Genomic DNA, 13,112 nt, shown 5'->3' with positions numbered 1-13,112 from the left:
AGGAGGAGCTGGTCGTCTGTTCGGGGTCCAGGCTGATGGGCTGCTCTGTTGTTGTGGGGCCGGGCAGTCTGCTTGTCTCCAGGGTTTAAATACACTGTGGTGAATTCTACATCCATGAATTCCAGATTGAAAAAGAAATCATGTCATACTCTTGGAAGAAGAGGCCAGTTGAGTCCAGGGCCCTGACAGCTCAGCTTAGGTTATTTGAGCTTCATACTGTGAATCAATCTCAGTATGCTGCTGCTACAAAACTGGTCTGACAGGTAGGATATTGGTGCACTGGACACGCCCGTCTCTGTGAAGCAAAGAAGGAAGGATTTACATGGGAGGTATTACGATGGGAGGGGGAAGATAGGCCTACCTACCTATTGCTTGGTTTAAGTTGAGTGGGAAACACAGTTGAGTAAAAAGCAGAGGAGACGAAAGGAAGGAGAACAAACGTGCTTAATGTTTCACCACCATGCTCCAGACTGTGTAAACCTGCACTGAAAAAGCTCCACCCACCTGCTCTCTTCTCCACTCTACACACTTTGCTTTCCTGAGTCCAATGGATAAACATGACCCGGTAGGTTCTGATTCTTGCTGGCGTGTATTCACTCAATAGTCAAACTTCCCACTTAATTACTGTTCACCTGAATGATGGCTGTGTTTTCTGCTTCAGTTTGCATTGTTTTGAATTTAGAGAACTGTGTTGCTTGTGAGTATATGTTGCATTCTTCAGAAGGCTGAAGAATGTTGTTCAGTAAAGAGATTACAGAGCGAAAGATTTGACTTCACTTTCCTTCAGGTGTTATAGAGGCTTTCTGTCTTGGCTTATATAGTCTATATGGGCAATTATTTGTATTCTTTATTCAATTTTAGACTGTGTAATATAGAGATATGGTATAGATGCACGAACACATAAACAAATCCCTGTGTCTGTGAAATTGTGTATATTCCTGATGTGATGATGGAGGAAATAATGTTATTAAACTTCACATTTTCATTGTACTAACTCTTGTCTTTTTAGATAAAATAAAGAGAGAGATACCTGTAATTGCACCTTTCTGCATTTCATTGTATGTTCTGGATATTGTGTTTGAATCTAGAATTATTAATTTTGCCCATACAAGGCTGGCAGATTAAAAAAGGGGGACAGTTTTAGTTTACCATTTTATATCAGATTATGTTGTAGCTTACCCTCAACTGTGCTAACAGAAGAAAATGGATGGATGGATTTTGTAATTTTAGATGACATGGTTTGTGTGAGTGATGCTGTCCTTTGTGTTGCATAGATCCTCTAATTTTTCCACCTTTTATTTATAATAATAGCTTGAGAGCAAACTGTGAAATATGACCGTGTGCACTATGCTGAGAAATATGACTATACCTCCACCTAATTCTGCTAAGGCATTTGATTACAATAAAGTAAGGTTTATGCTGCCTATAGGTCTTTAAAAAAAAAAAAACTATACATCTTTGTTGGTGAGTAATGCTTGCCTTCACAGTTTCACACTTTTACTGAACTTAACTTGAAACAGGTTTAATAGCAAATCTAAATTTTGAGAACTATATGCTCGTCTCCCCAGTTTATGGAAGTGTGATCACATTGATATTAGAAAAAGGTCTCAACAGCTGAGGAAAGGCAATGGTCAAGCCCAAAATTTAGACTGCATAAAGGAAAGTATTTCTTTAAGGGTTATTTACCAGTGACCCTACCCTAATAGCACATCTTATTTTTTCTCAATTTCTTGGTGCGGTTCATACACAAACTGCAAACTGCTCATAGCAGCAGTTTCAGGATTGAAATGACTTACAACGTGACAAAAACTGTTTAAATAATGTATGTATGTATGTGAAAACAAACAAATGTTTCTCTTTCATGCTATAAGAATGTCAGGAGGTCAAATGACTCATCAGAAACTTGTTTTTTCACATTGTATGACTTTCTACAGAGGCTTAGTTGATAATGGAAACAGGTGATTAAGGCATGCTGTGTTCAAACAGGTACAGCCACAGAGCATTTAGCATTTGCAAACGTTGATATCACCAGCTGCGTTCCCACATGTCGCATAAAGAGCACAGTACTAAAATTAGCACACGTTTTAATTGCTGTACAAAAATACTTTTGCTTAGTTTAGCTGAAAATAGTTTCACATGTAAGTTAGTGACATGTTGGTTGGTAGATTTTGTTACCTTTAGACACAACCAGGCACCAGTAGAAGGTTTGCCTCATTAGACTGATCTACAAAATATATTTTTATTTGCTAGTAGGAAATTCCAGGTCTTTATCCATTGTTTTACAGTGATTTCAGATATGTAATCAAATTAAAGCTTGCGTGTCAGGTTTGTGACATACACATCACTCATGTTTTGATACTGCTGAACATCAATATATCAACACAATGTTTGGAATTGTAGCTATTTTCTGCCAAGACTGTTTTAATTTGTTTCCTAGAGATATGTTAAAGCAAATCTCTGTTAATTTAGCTCTTGGTTTTTCACTTGTACAGCATATCTGTTTGTCTTTTTAGGGACCAAGAGTTGATATTGGCTTTTTATTTTGATGAAATCCATGAGCCATGCTCCAGCAATGAGCATGGGAAAATCTTAGTAGTTCACACACTTTCAGTGTGTTATCCACAAGCTCAGCAAAACTTTTTCCTCTGTGACTGCTAAGAAAATTCTGCACAACCTAGTTGAGCTGGGTTCAGTTTCATTCGGAACCAATCATCAAACATCCGTTCGCAGATTTCAGGACCAGCAAAAATGCTTTCCTTAACTTTGGTTTTACTTTTCTTGAGACCAAACTTATTTCTTAAATGCTGAAACATCATCGAAGTTGGCGAGTACTTGGAACATAATTTTCCAGTTTGGTGTCAGCCAGTAAAATCTGCTAAAATACAGGTGAAAGAGTCTCAGAAGGAAAATGCTTGTTGACCAGTGTTGTTATTCTTATTAGATTAATTTCCGGTGAAATTAATCTAATAAATTAATCAGACCATTTGTCATTAAAACAAGAAAACATGAATATTGAAGAAATCAGCAGAAAACTTGGTTTAAAACCAAAGATCATGCTGTTATTGATGAAGAAAATAACAAATCAAATTCACATTTTTCTGCCCAAATTTGATTTAGCACAGTGGACATAATTTATAAGACTTTAAGTACTTTGTAACCATATAACTAGGTAAAGATTGACTCTATCTGCATACCTGGTGTGAACACATGAGGATGAATCTTTTTTAACTTGTTTGCTCTAAAACAAAATTGCAGTCTATAACCAGTGCAGTCTTCTAATAAATAAATGTATCTTAATTTTAAAGCTTAATTAAGATTCAACATTATTTATGACCGAATTCAATTGAAAAAAATAATATTTTAAATAACAAAGAAAAAAGGGTTTTCTTTAACCAACAGATTCAGATTTATCCCTGACAAAAAATAGACAAACATCTTTTAAAGCGAAACAATGGGCAATGAACACCATGCTATGTTACACAAGTGCTACACCTATGGCAATTATAGTCCATTGTGCACACTCACAGGGTTTTTTACTGCTCCTGACTGGGTAGCAGAATCACCTGAATCACCTAGCCAGTAAGAGAAAACATACCTAAAATGCCATTGCACACTATTTCAAGGAAATGGTGCATGTGACACTGAAACACTAGCAGCACAGGCCAAATTCCTTTCAGAATAAACACAGCATGTGTTGGTGCAGTGATTCTCAAAGTGTGGGATGGGGGCCAGGGGTGATCATTGTTAATAATTGATAAAAATGGGGAGGTATGGCCCACAGACTAACTTTATCATCTTAGGAAAAAAGAAAACGAGACACCGGGTCAGTGTTAGGGTGCTGGATTGCTGGATTGTTCCGTAGTAGAAAGGCAATCAGAGAGATATTGTTATATGCAGTGATTCCAGTCAATGACACCCTAAGGTTGACAAATGCTTACTGGAACTTTTTTGTTGACCAAAAACAATACCACACCCTCTTAAAACAAACAAAAAGAAAAAATGCATTAGAAAGTGTTGCAACATCCTTGTTTTGCCCAGATTAACCTCCAACACTTTTGGGAGAACTTATTAAAGTAACACTTGCTAACAACGAAGTGATACCAAAACCAGTTATTTGGTAGATACAGTAGGGAAACGCACTACGGCTGACAGCTGCTTAGACACCATTCTTTTACTAAGGTGGCTATCTAACTAGTCAGTAGTCTGTGCCATGAGTCACTCCCAATGAACACATGGTAGACCTTTAACCCATGTGGATTAAAGTATTTGAGCCACTTATTCCTCTAAGAAAAACCCAGCGAACAAACTTGTTCTTAGGTGCATTTTTCCCACTATCATTTTGCACCAACTTGTCCCATGCAAGTCTCCAAATATGGATTAAGACCTTTGTTTGAAATTCTTGATATGGCTACTAGCAGAGACGATATCACTGAGAAATGAGGAACATACTCCTAAATCTGATCTGTTAGACACTGTTGCCAGGATACATCACGTCTTTCTTTGTGCCTATAAGGTTGTTGAGCTGGTGTAGACTTGATAACAGTGTTTGGATATCATGGAGGACAATAGGTTACATGCAGACTCTTGACAACCACAAATGTGCAGAGTCTTAACAACAAGAAACACATATGGATGATTTACCATTTTAGCTCATGTATGTCTAATTGTATATATTATACCTAATATATATGCCTTAGAACATGACTTAGTACTGGAAAAATCCTTGTTGGCAAGCACAGGGGTCACCAGGTTTTTATTTATCTCAGGAAGGCCCACTTTGGCCCACTTCTCTTTACAGAATCAAATCCTTTAGTTTTCTTGGCTGCTGCTTGGCAATTTGAAACTTCAGCTCTCTCCACAGATTTTCTATATGAGTGAGTTCTGGCTATGCCCCTGCATGACCTTGACCATGGTCTTGCACATGGTGGTGGTCAGAGTCAGGTTTCTAGCTAGGCTGTAGAGGACCAAATACTAATTTCCCTCATTGACATGCAAAACAATTAATAACTTTGATTTAATTTGGTTGAAATTCAGAACGTTCAGGTTCTCCCCATTAAAATAAAACTACTCTCAAGATGAGCAAACATAGAAAGCAAACAAACAACATCTTGTGCCCAAGGAGTGATTACATAATATTGGACATAGACTTCACATGACATTGTTTGTTATTCCAGTTAGAGATTTTATCTTTGAAATCTTGCAGAGTATTTGTTTTGCCCTCATTGTTTTTGTCTTTTTCTCTTAGGGCACCCCCCCTCCTCCCTACTACTCTGTTGCTGTCCACACACAGCCACCCCTCAGGTCTTATGAAGAGGTGGTGTATGGCTTCGGTCCAGGGATGATGCCCCCAACCCAGCCACGTTACATCCCTCGGTATCCATCATCTGTGGCTGTTCCCCAAGTCTCACAGCCCATCACAAGTGAGTTATACCCGCTCCTCCCACATTTTCTAGGAATAAAATCCACGTATTGCAAATGTACAAACAAAATAAATGCTGAGTCAGAGTCGCTCCAACGATCATTAATATGTGTGTCACTATATGCTTTTGTTCTGACTGTGTTTAGTTCCAAAGAAGAAAAAGGGATGCTGTGAGAGCAAGAAAAGGTGCATTGGTGTGTCGGTGTCAGTCCTACTGTTGCTTGCTCTGCTGGGGGTGGCCATTTGGCTTGGAGGTATACTTTGATCACTGAACAGTGTCATCAAAACTTGTGAACTAAGTTATTTGAACCTGTTGTATCTGCATGTGAATCTCAGTTACTTACAGTATTTTTGTGCCCTTGTGGTCCTAAGAGTGTAAGAATTTATCTATTTTCATTTGCTCATTTTTGTGTATGTTGGTATTTAAAAACAGTATGAAGCATAAACTCAGTTATTAAATGTCATTACCAGTATATAACACATTATTTTGCAACTATAAATAAAAATGGAATGGAATTATATGAATTTTTTTACTTCCACAGAGATTTGTTGGCACTGACAAAATGTTTTCTCTGTGTGGTCCGTTGCATGCGGTGCTCACTTTGAAAATCATTTATGTTAACTGGAGTACGTATAAATAGTTGCTGATATTTATTAAGTGAGATGGAAAGTCAATTTTAAGATGCATATTACTGTTCTTATTTTATTTCATTATTTTGTTTGTGTGAAGGATAACAATAATGGCACACTCTACCTCTACTTACTTTAAAATCATTACTACATACTCTCCAACCACAGTTGTGTACGGCACCAGGAGAGCAACATCAGCGATCCACTACGATGAGCATGATGGGAGCAATGATGAGAAAACCCAAAGTGCAGTTTTGCCAAAGGACAACTGCCCAAACAATACTGTAATTTGTGATGGAAAAGAGGACTGCCAACATGGCACTGACGAAGCATACTGTGGTAAATCAGCACACTCATAAAGAAAGAAGATGAAGTAGGATTGGAAAATAACAATAATAATCTATGGAAGGAATATGTATCAATATATGTAAGAATTCTTAGGGGATCCAACTTAAATCTGAATCATGTATAATTGTATTGGCTTTATTCATATTATACACTCTATGTAATGCCTAACAACAAGGTAAATATATTAGAAGAATGCACAAGAAAGGTCTTGGCAAATTAAACATTTTCTGCAAAATGAAAGCTAAAATTGCCTAATAGTCACATGTGCACATAATGGACTTAGGAGATTTAAGGTGTATTCTTTTTGTTATCCCTTCTTGTTATTACTTCTCCAGTGAGGTTTGGTGAGGGAAACAGTCTGCAGGTCAGAACAGCCACAGATGGCCGCTTCCTACCAGTGTGTAACCAAGGGTGGGATGACAATGAAGCCAAGCAGATCTGCAAGCGGCAAGGATTCAGAAAGTATGATCACCACTTTACCCTGCCTATTATTGTCATAGCTCACCTAAAATGTATTGAACATCATGTATAAAAAAGTTTAAAGATAGCTGGGTGCTGGTATAGTTCAGTAGAACAGGCAACCCAGACCATTGCAGAGGCCTGGGTTTGCATACACCCTGAGGCCCTTTACTAGCTGTCTTCTCTCTAGTGCCCTATATAAATAAAGGCTAAAAAGTTTAAAGGCAGCTGAGAAAAAATTTGGATCAAAGGTAATCTTCATAATATATCTTACCATTATCTATCATCATTTAGACCTAGCACGGCCTTCATGAATGAGTGATTTAGCTTGTCATTTGGAAGGGTCGATTTCAACAACAGCCCTTAAACACGTGGGCTTCAAACCCCAACCTGTAATTACCCACAGAGGTTCATGAAACATCACCTGATCTGCTGCTGTGTTTAGGGTTGAATTGATTCTCCACAGGAATGACTACCAGTGGGGCATCTCAGTATGATAGAAGCGCAATTAGTTTACAGATTCACTCAGATATTGACTGCAGAAAATGGTCTCTATATGTGCACGTTTATCTAATCATTTTTCTCTCTGTCTCCAGCGTCTATATGACAGCTACAATTCAATCAGATTCCACAGGTTTAACACTGAACAACAGTACAAGATCTGCTCCAATCCAGGCTCGGGTAAATGTCAGGTACATATGATTTGTTGGTTAACAACATTAGCATTGGTTGACTGCATGTACCCATTTTAACATGTTTCCCTTATTGTGGCAACATGCAGTTCTCCCTGTCCGAACAAGCAGACTGTCTCCCTGCAGTGTGTGGGTAAGGAGCCTCCATCTGTTCCTACAGTCATATGTCACACACTTTTTATTTCTTTTTCTATGTCTGCCTTACACCCAGTACCTATGACTGAAATGCAGTTATTAGCCAGTGCAATACTAACAAAAGTATCTGAATCATTTTCTGAAAATTTCAAGGTTCAAGCATTTTTCTGTTAGAATTTTTGATAGCTTTGGTCAGTACACACGGTCGCAATCATGGGGATGATTGCTGGCTGTACGGTTATTCAGATGATGATAACTGACAACCTCCAGGAGGGTGAGCCACAGAAGGTCACTGCTGAAAAGGCTAACTTTAACAGGCAAGATGAAGCTTTGAAAGGATTGTCAAAGAACTTGGCAGAGCTTTGAATTTGGGAAAGAGGCTGCTATTTTAGCATTAAGAGCCACCAAATACATCTTGATATTAGGAATGTGAGAAACAATATCAAAAATGTCTTACCTGGACTTTATGTCCAACGTCCTTTTAAAAGATCAAATTGCATTTCGCATTTCATTTGTAAATCAAGGTCCTGAAGTCTGGAGGAAAGAGAGGACAGAGACAGAATCCAAAGTGTTTGAAGTCCTGTGTGCTTTTGCTGTCTATGATGATTTGGGGCACCAAATCATGTCAGTGATATTTTATCATATCAAAAGTTAATGCAGCCATATACCAGGAGAGAGAACTTCATGAGGACTTGATTTCTAGTTGGCGATTCCTTTTCCTAACGGAATAAAAACCTATCCACAATGCCATAACTACTGCTAAATGGTTTACCAATCGTGATCAGAATGCTGATAATCATTACTGCATTTGGCCAACCGGTCTGATCTGAATCCCAAAGAGAATCTATTAGACATTTAAGAGGAAGAAAACCCCCAAAATACAGATGACCTGAAGGCCAAAGCAAAGTAACTTGAGCTTCAATAACATCTCCAGATTGCCATACCTTCGATTCCAGATTTCTATAGATTTCTATAGATCATGATGAACTATAAACCCAGGACCCACTGCACCAGTGTAGGGTGCAACAGTGGATCCAATGATTTAATCCCAATACCTAATGGCAGTCAGGGGGCCATAGTCTAGCCTGCAGAAGTCTGTTCATCCTCTCATTGATATGGTTCTCCAAACCATCATATCACCATAACATACAGGTTTCTCTAGACCCTTTCATGTCTCTCAGATATGGTAAGTGTGAACCTGCTCTTACCTGCGAAAAGCACAGGGTGCCAGTGGTGGGTCTGCAATTTCTGGTAGTGAGCACAGGGCCAATAGTGGATGTTAGGACCTCATCAAAGCAGTTAAGAAAACCCCTCTGCTACTTAACTGGCTAAAATTTGGCCTCATAAAATCTTAAGACTTGTTTAAAGTTGTGTAAAAATTACTCAAAGAGTTCTTAAGTTATGGCCACAAGGTGTTTTGTTAGGTGACCTTGATAACATAAAACATTGTGACTCCTATGAAGATCTAACAGCACTGCAGCAGCAACGCTGGCACATACAATGTATTTTTTTCTGCATTCATCAAGGATAAAACTGTATGCTGACAATAGTTTTGTTTCCCTTTCTTTCTTTTGCATGGTACCTTGCATTGTTGTCCAGATTGTGGTAAGCAGCAGGCCACGTCCCGGATCATTGGTGGCACCATAGCTAAAATAGGTCATTGGCCTTGGCAGTTGTCACTACAGTTCAGAGGATCCCATGTCTGCGGAGGAGTCCTGATCTCCCCTGATTTTGTGCTTTCTGCTGCCCACTGTTTCCCAAGGTGACAAAAAAAAAAAAAAGAAAATAAAACAAACATACCTTTGTAAATGTTTTATCACACTCTCTTAAATTGACCATAGTCTACCTTAATAAACTCTCTGATTCCTAGAGTCTGTACATTGTAATTGTAGATATTTTAAGGTCCAGCTACAGTTAACAATTCAAAATTCATACATTTTAAAAACCATAATGCCAATTATTCTGTGCTGAAATCTACATTAATCTGTTGCTGTCCATTGAAGAGTGTTTTTCGGGGTTTCAGAGACAACTTGGCTCTATCCCCTCAGAACTGGAGAGTATATGGTGGAACGGTGTCGCTGAACAACCTGCCTGTTCCGTACTTTGTTGAGAAGATCATAGTCAATGAGAACTATAACACTAAAACAAATGACCAAGATGTTGTTCTTCTCAAACTTACATCCCCAGTCACTTTCAATGGTTAGTTGCATCTTTACATTCTTTAACAAATGTGTGTAGTCATCCAACCTCTATAGCTGTGTTCAGATTTTAATAATCACATAAGCATGTGTGTCGGCATCATGTTGGAAAGCAGAGTGTGTGAAGGATTTAATTGCTTCCTCCATGGAAATATCCAGCACAGAAATCCTTCGATGATGAAACCTGTGTTTAATAGCACTATGGAGAGTGTTATGCATATATATTCTGCACAGTATAGTGGGGGAAATAATTATTTGATCCCATGCTGAATTTGCTCAAAGAAAGGAACAGTCTTTAATTTTTATGGTAGCTTTATTTTAAGCAACCATACACATTACATAAAGTTTTTCCAAATTCAGCAGGGGATCAAATAAGTATTTCTCTTACTCTCTGCTGTATATAGTCTACAGTAGATTGTGTAGATTATTAACAAAAACAGGACACTAAAACAATGTGCAGGATAGTAATAGCAATGAAAATATTTCCTTTGCTGCTCAGTCTGAGCTTTGAAAGCCTGTGAGTTCACAGTCAAACTGTTAATCTGCTTTACATAGTGAAGTTGTTTTACCGTATATGTACAGATCTATCTACAATACTATCCTTTTGAGCACACAAGGCGGCTGATGTGTTGGCAAAATTTAAATACATATTTTTGTGTTAACCAGATAAAGTTCAGCCTGCTTGTCTGCCAGCATATAACCAGAACTTTGTCCAAGGAACTCAGTGCTGGACCTCGGGTTTTGGCACCACACAGGCCGGTTCAGGTAAGCAGAAATTCAGAAATGTTAAGTATCTAGAAATCTAGACTAGAAATCTAGCAAATGACCAAGTTTTAGTTATTCATGAATGTAATTTATTTTACTGAATTCCCATGATTTCCATACTAATGTGTTGGGCAATACAGTCTGCCTTGCGTCTGCATTACATGTTTAAGTGCTGTTGTTTCCAGTAGTGTTTGATTGTTTTACTGTAGATAAGGCTTTAAAAGTTTAGGTTTGGTCTATGAGTGACGTTTAGCCATTTTACTCACTGAAACTAAAGCCTTAAATTGTAGGAAGTTAGCACCCACCCAAAGCATTGATAGAACAAAAAAAAAAAAAAACATGAGCATAAATATTCGCAGCCTTTGCTATGGCACTCAAAATATGTCAGATGTTTCTACAACATGACTGAAGTCCATCTGTGGTAAATTCAGTAGATTGGACATTATTTTGAAAAGCACACATCGTCTATATAAGGTCCCATAGTTGATGGTGCTAATGAATTGTTGAGAAAGAATTGTATGGAGGTATAGATCTGGGGAAAGGTGCAGAAAAAAAAGAAAAAGAAAAACTTCTGCAGCATTAAAGGTTCCAGTGAGCATAATGGCCTCCATCATCCATAAATGGAAGAAGTCTGAAACCATCAGGGCTCTGTCTGGCCAGTCTGAGGTACTGGGAAAGAAAGGCCTTAGTTAGGGAGGAGACCAAGAACCCAATGATCACTCTGACAGAGCTCCATCTTTGCTCTGTGGAGATAGGAGAACCTTTTAGAAGAACAACCATTTCTACAGCACTACACCAGTCAGGCCTGTAAGGCAGAATGACCAGACGGAAGCCACTCCTCAGTGAAAGGCAAACTATTAAACATTGCTGATGCAATAAAAAAACAAAAAAAAAATCTGCAAGCTGAGAAAGACTGGGGAAGGATTACAAGAAAGCAACATCAGGGAATGATGAGAAAGTAACCAGTATCTGTTGTCTATATAATCATCTGATGAAAAATATGCTTGAAAAAATAATGTTAACGACTGATGGGTGGGTGACAACTCTCAATCAATAAACAAAAGACTGCGAAATTATTAATCATAAAAACTGAAGAAAAATGAAGAAAACAAACAATGCACAATTTCTGTTGCTTAGACGGTGCAACTCACAATAATGTATAATATTTACATCAAGCTACTATTGTGGGGTATTATATTGCCATGGAAAGGAAACAATGACGTTTTTTTGTTTTTTCTTTTTTTTTAAAGGTGTTGTCTCGAAGGATCTGATGGAAGTGAGTGTGGACATCATTGATACACGGGTGTGTAACAGTCGTGATGCTTATGGAGGTCTGGTGACCAATAATATGCTTTGTGCTGGGAAACTCGAAGGAGGCAAAGACTCCTGTCAGGTGAGCAGTCAGTATTAAGGAACAGCTAACAGAAATCATATAAGTATGCATGGATTTGACCATCTAGCAAACTTTGGAGTAACATTTCTGTTAATCAAGTATAATATATTTTTCCAGGGTGACAGTGGTGGACCTCTGGTATGCCAGGGAGAGAGTCGCTTTTACCTGGTGGGGATTACCAGCTGGGGAGCTGGCTGTGGTGAAAAAAACAAACCCGGGGTTTACACCAGAGTCAGTAGTGTTCTGCCCTGGATCTACACAAGCATGCATGTAAGAGTGAAAGCAAAAAGAATAAATAAGAACTAGAAGAGGAAGGCTTTCTCTATGTTAACTCCTCCTTTGCCTCTTGCAGAGAGCTATGGTGTGACATCACTTTGCCTCCTGCTGGTGTTTTCCTCCCAATGAAGTTGTCTTGAGGGAGTAGCAGCATGACAGAAATGCCCACATACATTCATTAATGTTGTGCTCATCATCTATACTCATCCCAGGTCACATGGATTTAATATATTTTACACTACCCACATGTATACAAGCTAATCAGTGCACTGACTTCAGTCTTTCAATTTTGATTTTATTCTTTTGTGTGTACTAAAGCTTATTTTTAATTTAAGTGAGCTTTAAAAGCAGATTTTTTTTTCAATTGTATCTTATTGTAATTCAATGAAAGGCTTTACTGAGGTTCTACTGAGATTTCCTTAATCAGTTTGTGGTTGATTAATGTATGATTGTGTATGATTAATTATTATGAAGGTGTTTTTTTCTCCCAGGAACACAATTTTAACTGTTGTGTACCATATTAAAATCAAAACATTTTGTGCATTACCTTGCACTTGAGTCACTAAGCAGTGCACTTAAGCCACTACTCATGTTGGGATTTTTCTTGAAATTGTTCTTGATTGTATGCCATTTTTCCGTATTCTTTGTTATGTTCATGTCATAAGTTTGTGAAGGATTGCGCGAATAACAAACACAACATATATCAGATAAAGAAGGAACCATCCACTCCCCTTTGTTGTGGTGTTTAATGATTTTGTGAGCAGGAGGGTCTGTGGTGAGCGTGCCTGGTGTGTGAG

General features: G+C 38.2%; 1 protein-coding gene and 1 long non-coding RNA gene across 2 annotated transcripts; one reads left to right on the top strand and one right to left on the bottom strand.

Moving 5' to 3' along the window:
• Positions 1–256: 256 nt before the first annotated feature.
• LOC309687070 lies at positions 257–8,914 on the bottom strand. Its single transcript, XR_014270616.1, has 3 exons — positions 8,892–8,914; positions 8,141–8,217; positions 257–295 (listed from the first exon to the last, which is right to left on the bottom strand). It is a non-coding gene; the product is annotated as an uncharacterized lncRNA (long non-coding RNA).
• On the top strand, positions 371–13,046 carry tmprss13a (transmembrane serine protease 13a). The gene is made up of 13 exons (XM_082501754.1): positions 371–565; positions 5,246–5,420; positions 5,566–5,673; positions 6,218–6,388; positions 6,733–6,859; positions 7,453–7,548; positions 7,638–7,681; positions 9,283–9,445; positions 9,707–9,882; positions 10,548–10,646; positions 11,897–12,039; positions 12,157–12,309; positions 12,392–13,046. Exons 1-13 carry the CDS (start codon positions 548–550, stop codon positions 12,404–12,406), a joined length of 1,488 nt encoding a protein of 495 aa, XP_082357880.1. The 5' UTR covers positions 371–547; the 3' UTR covers positions 12,407–13,046.
• The last annotated feature ends 66 nt before the right edge of the window (positions 13,047–13,112 follow it).

This window comes from Aulonocara stuartgranti, assembly GCF_965226115.1.
Source record: "Aulonocara stuartgranti genome assembly, chromosome: 14".
Taxonomy (NCBI): domain Eukaryota; kingdom Metazoa; phylum Chordata; class Actinopteri; order Cichliformes; family Cichlidae; genus Aulonocara; species Aulonocara stuartgranti.
Note: the sequence above shows the minus strand (reverse complement) of the source record. Positions and strands in the feature narration are given on the sequence as shown.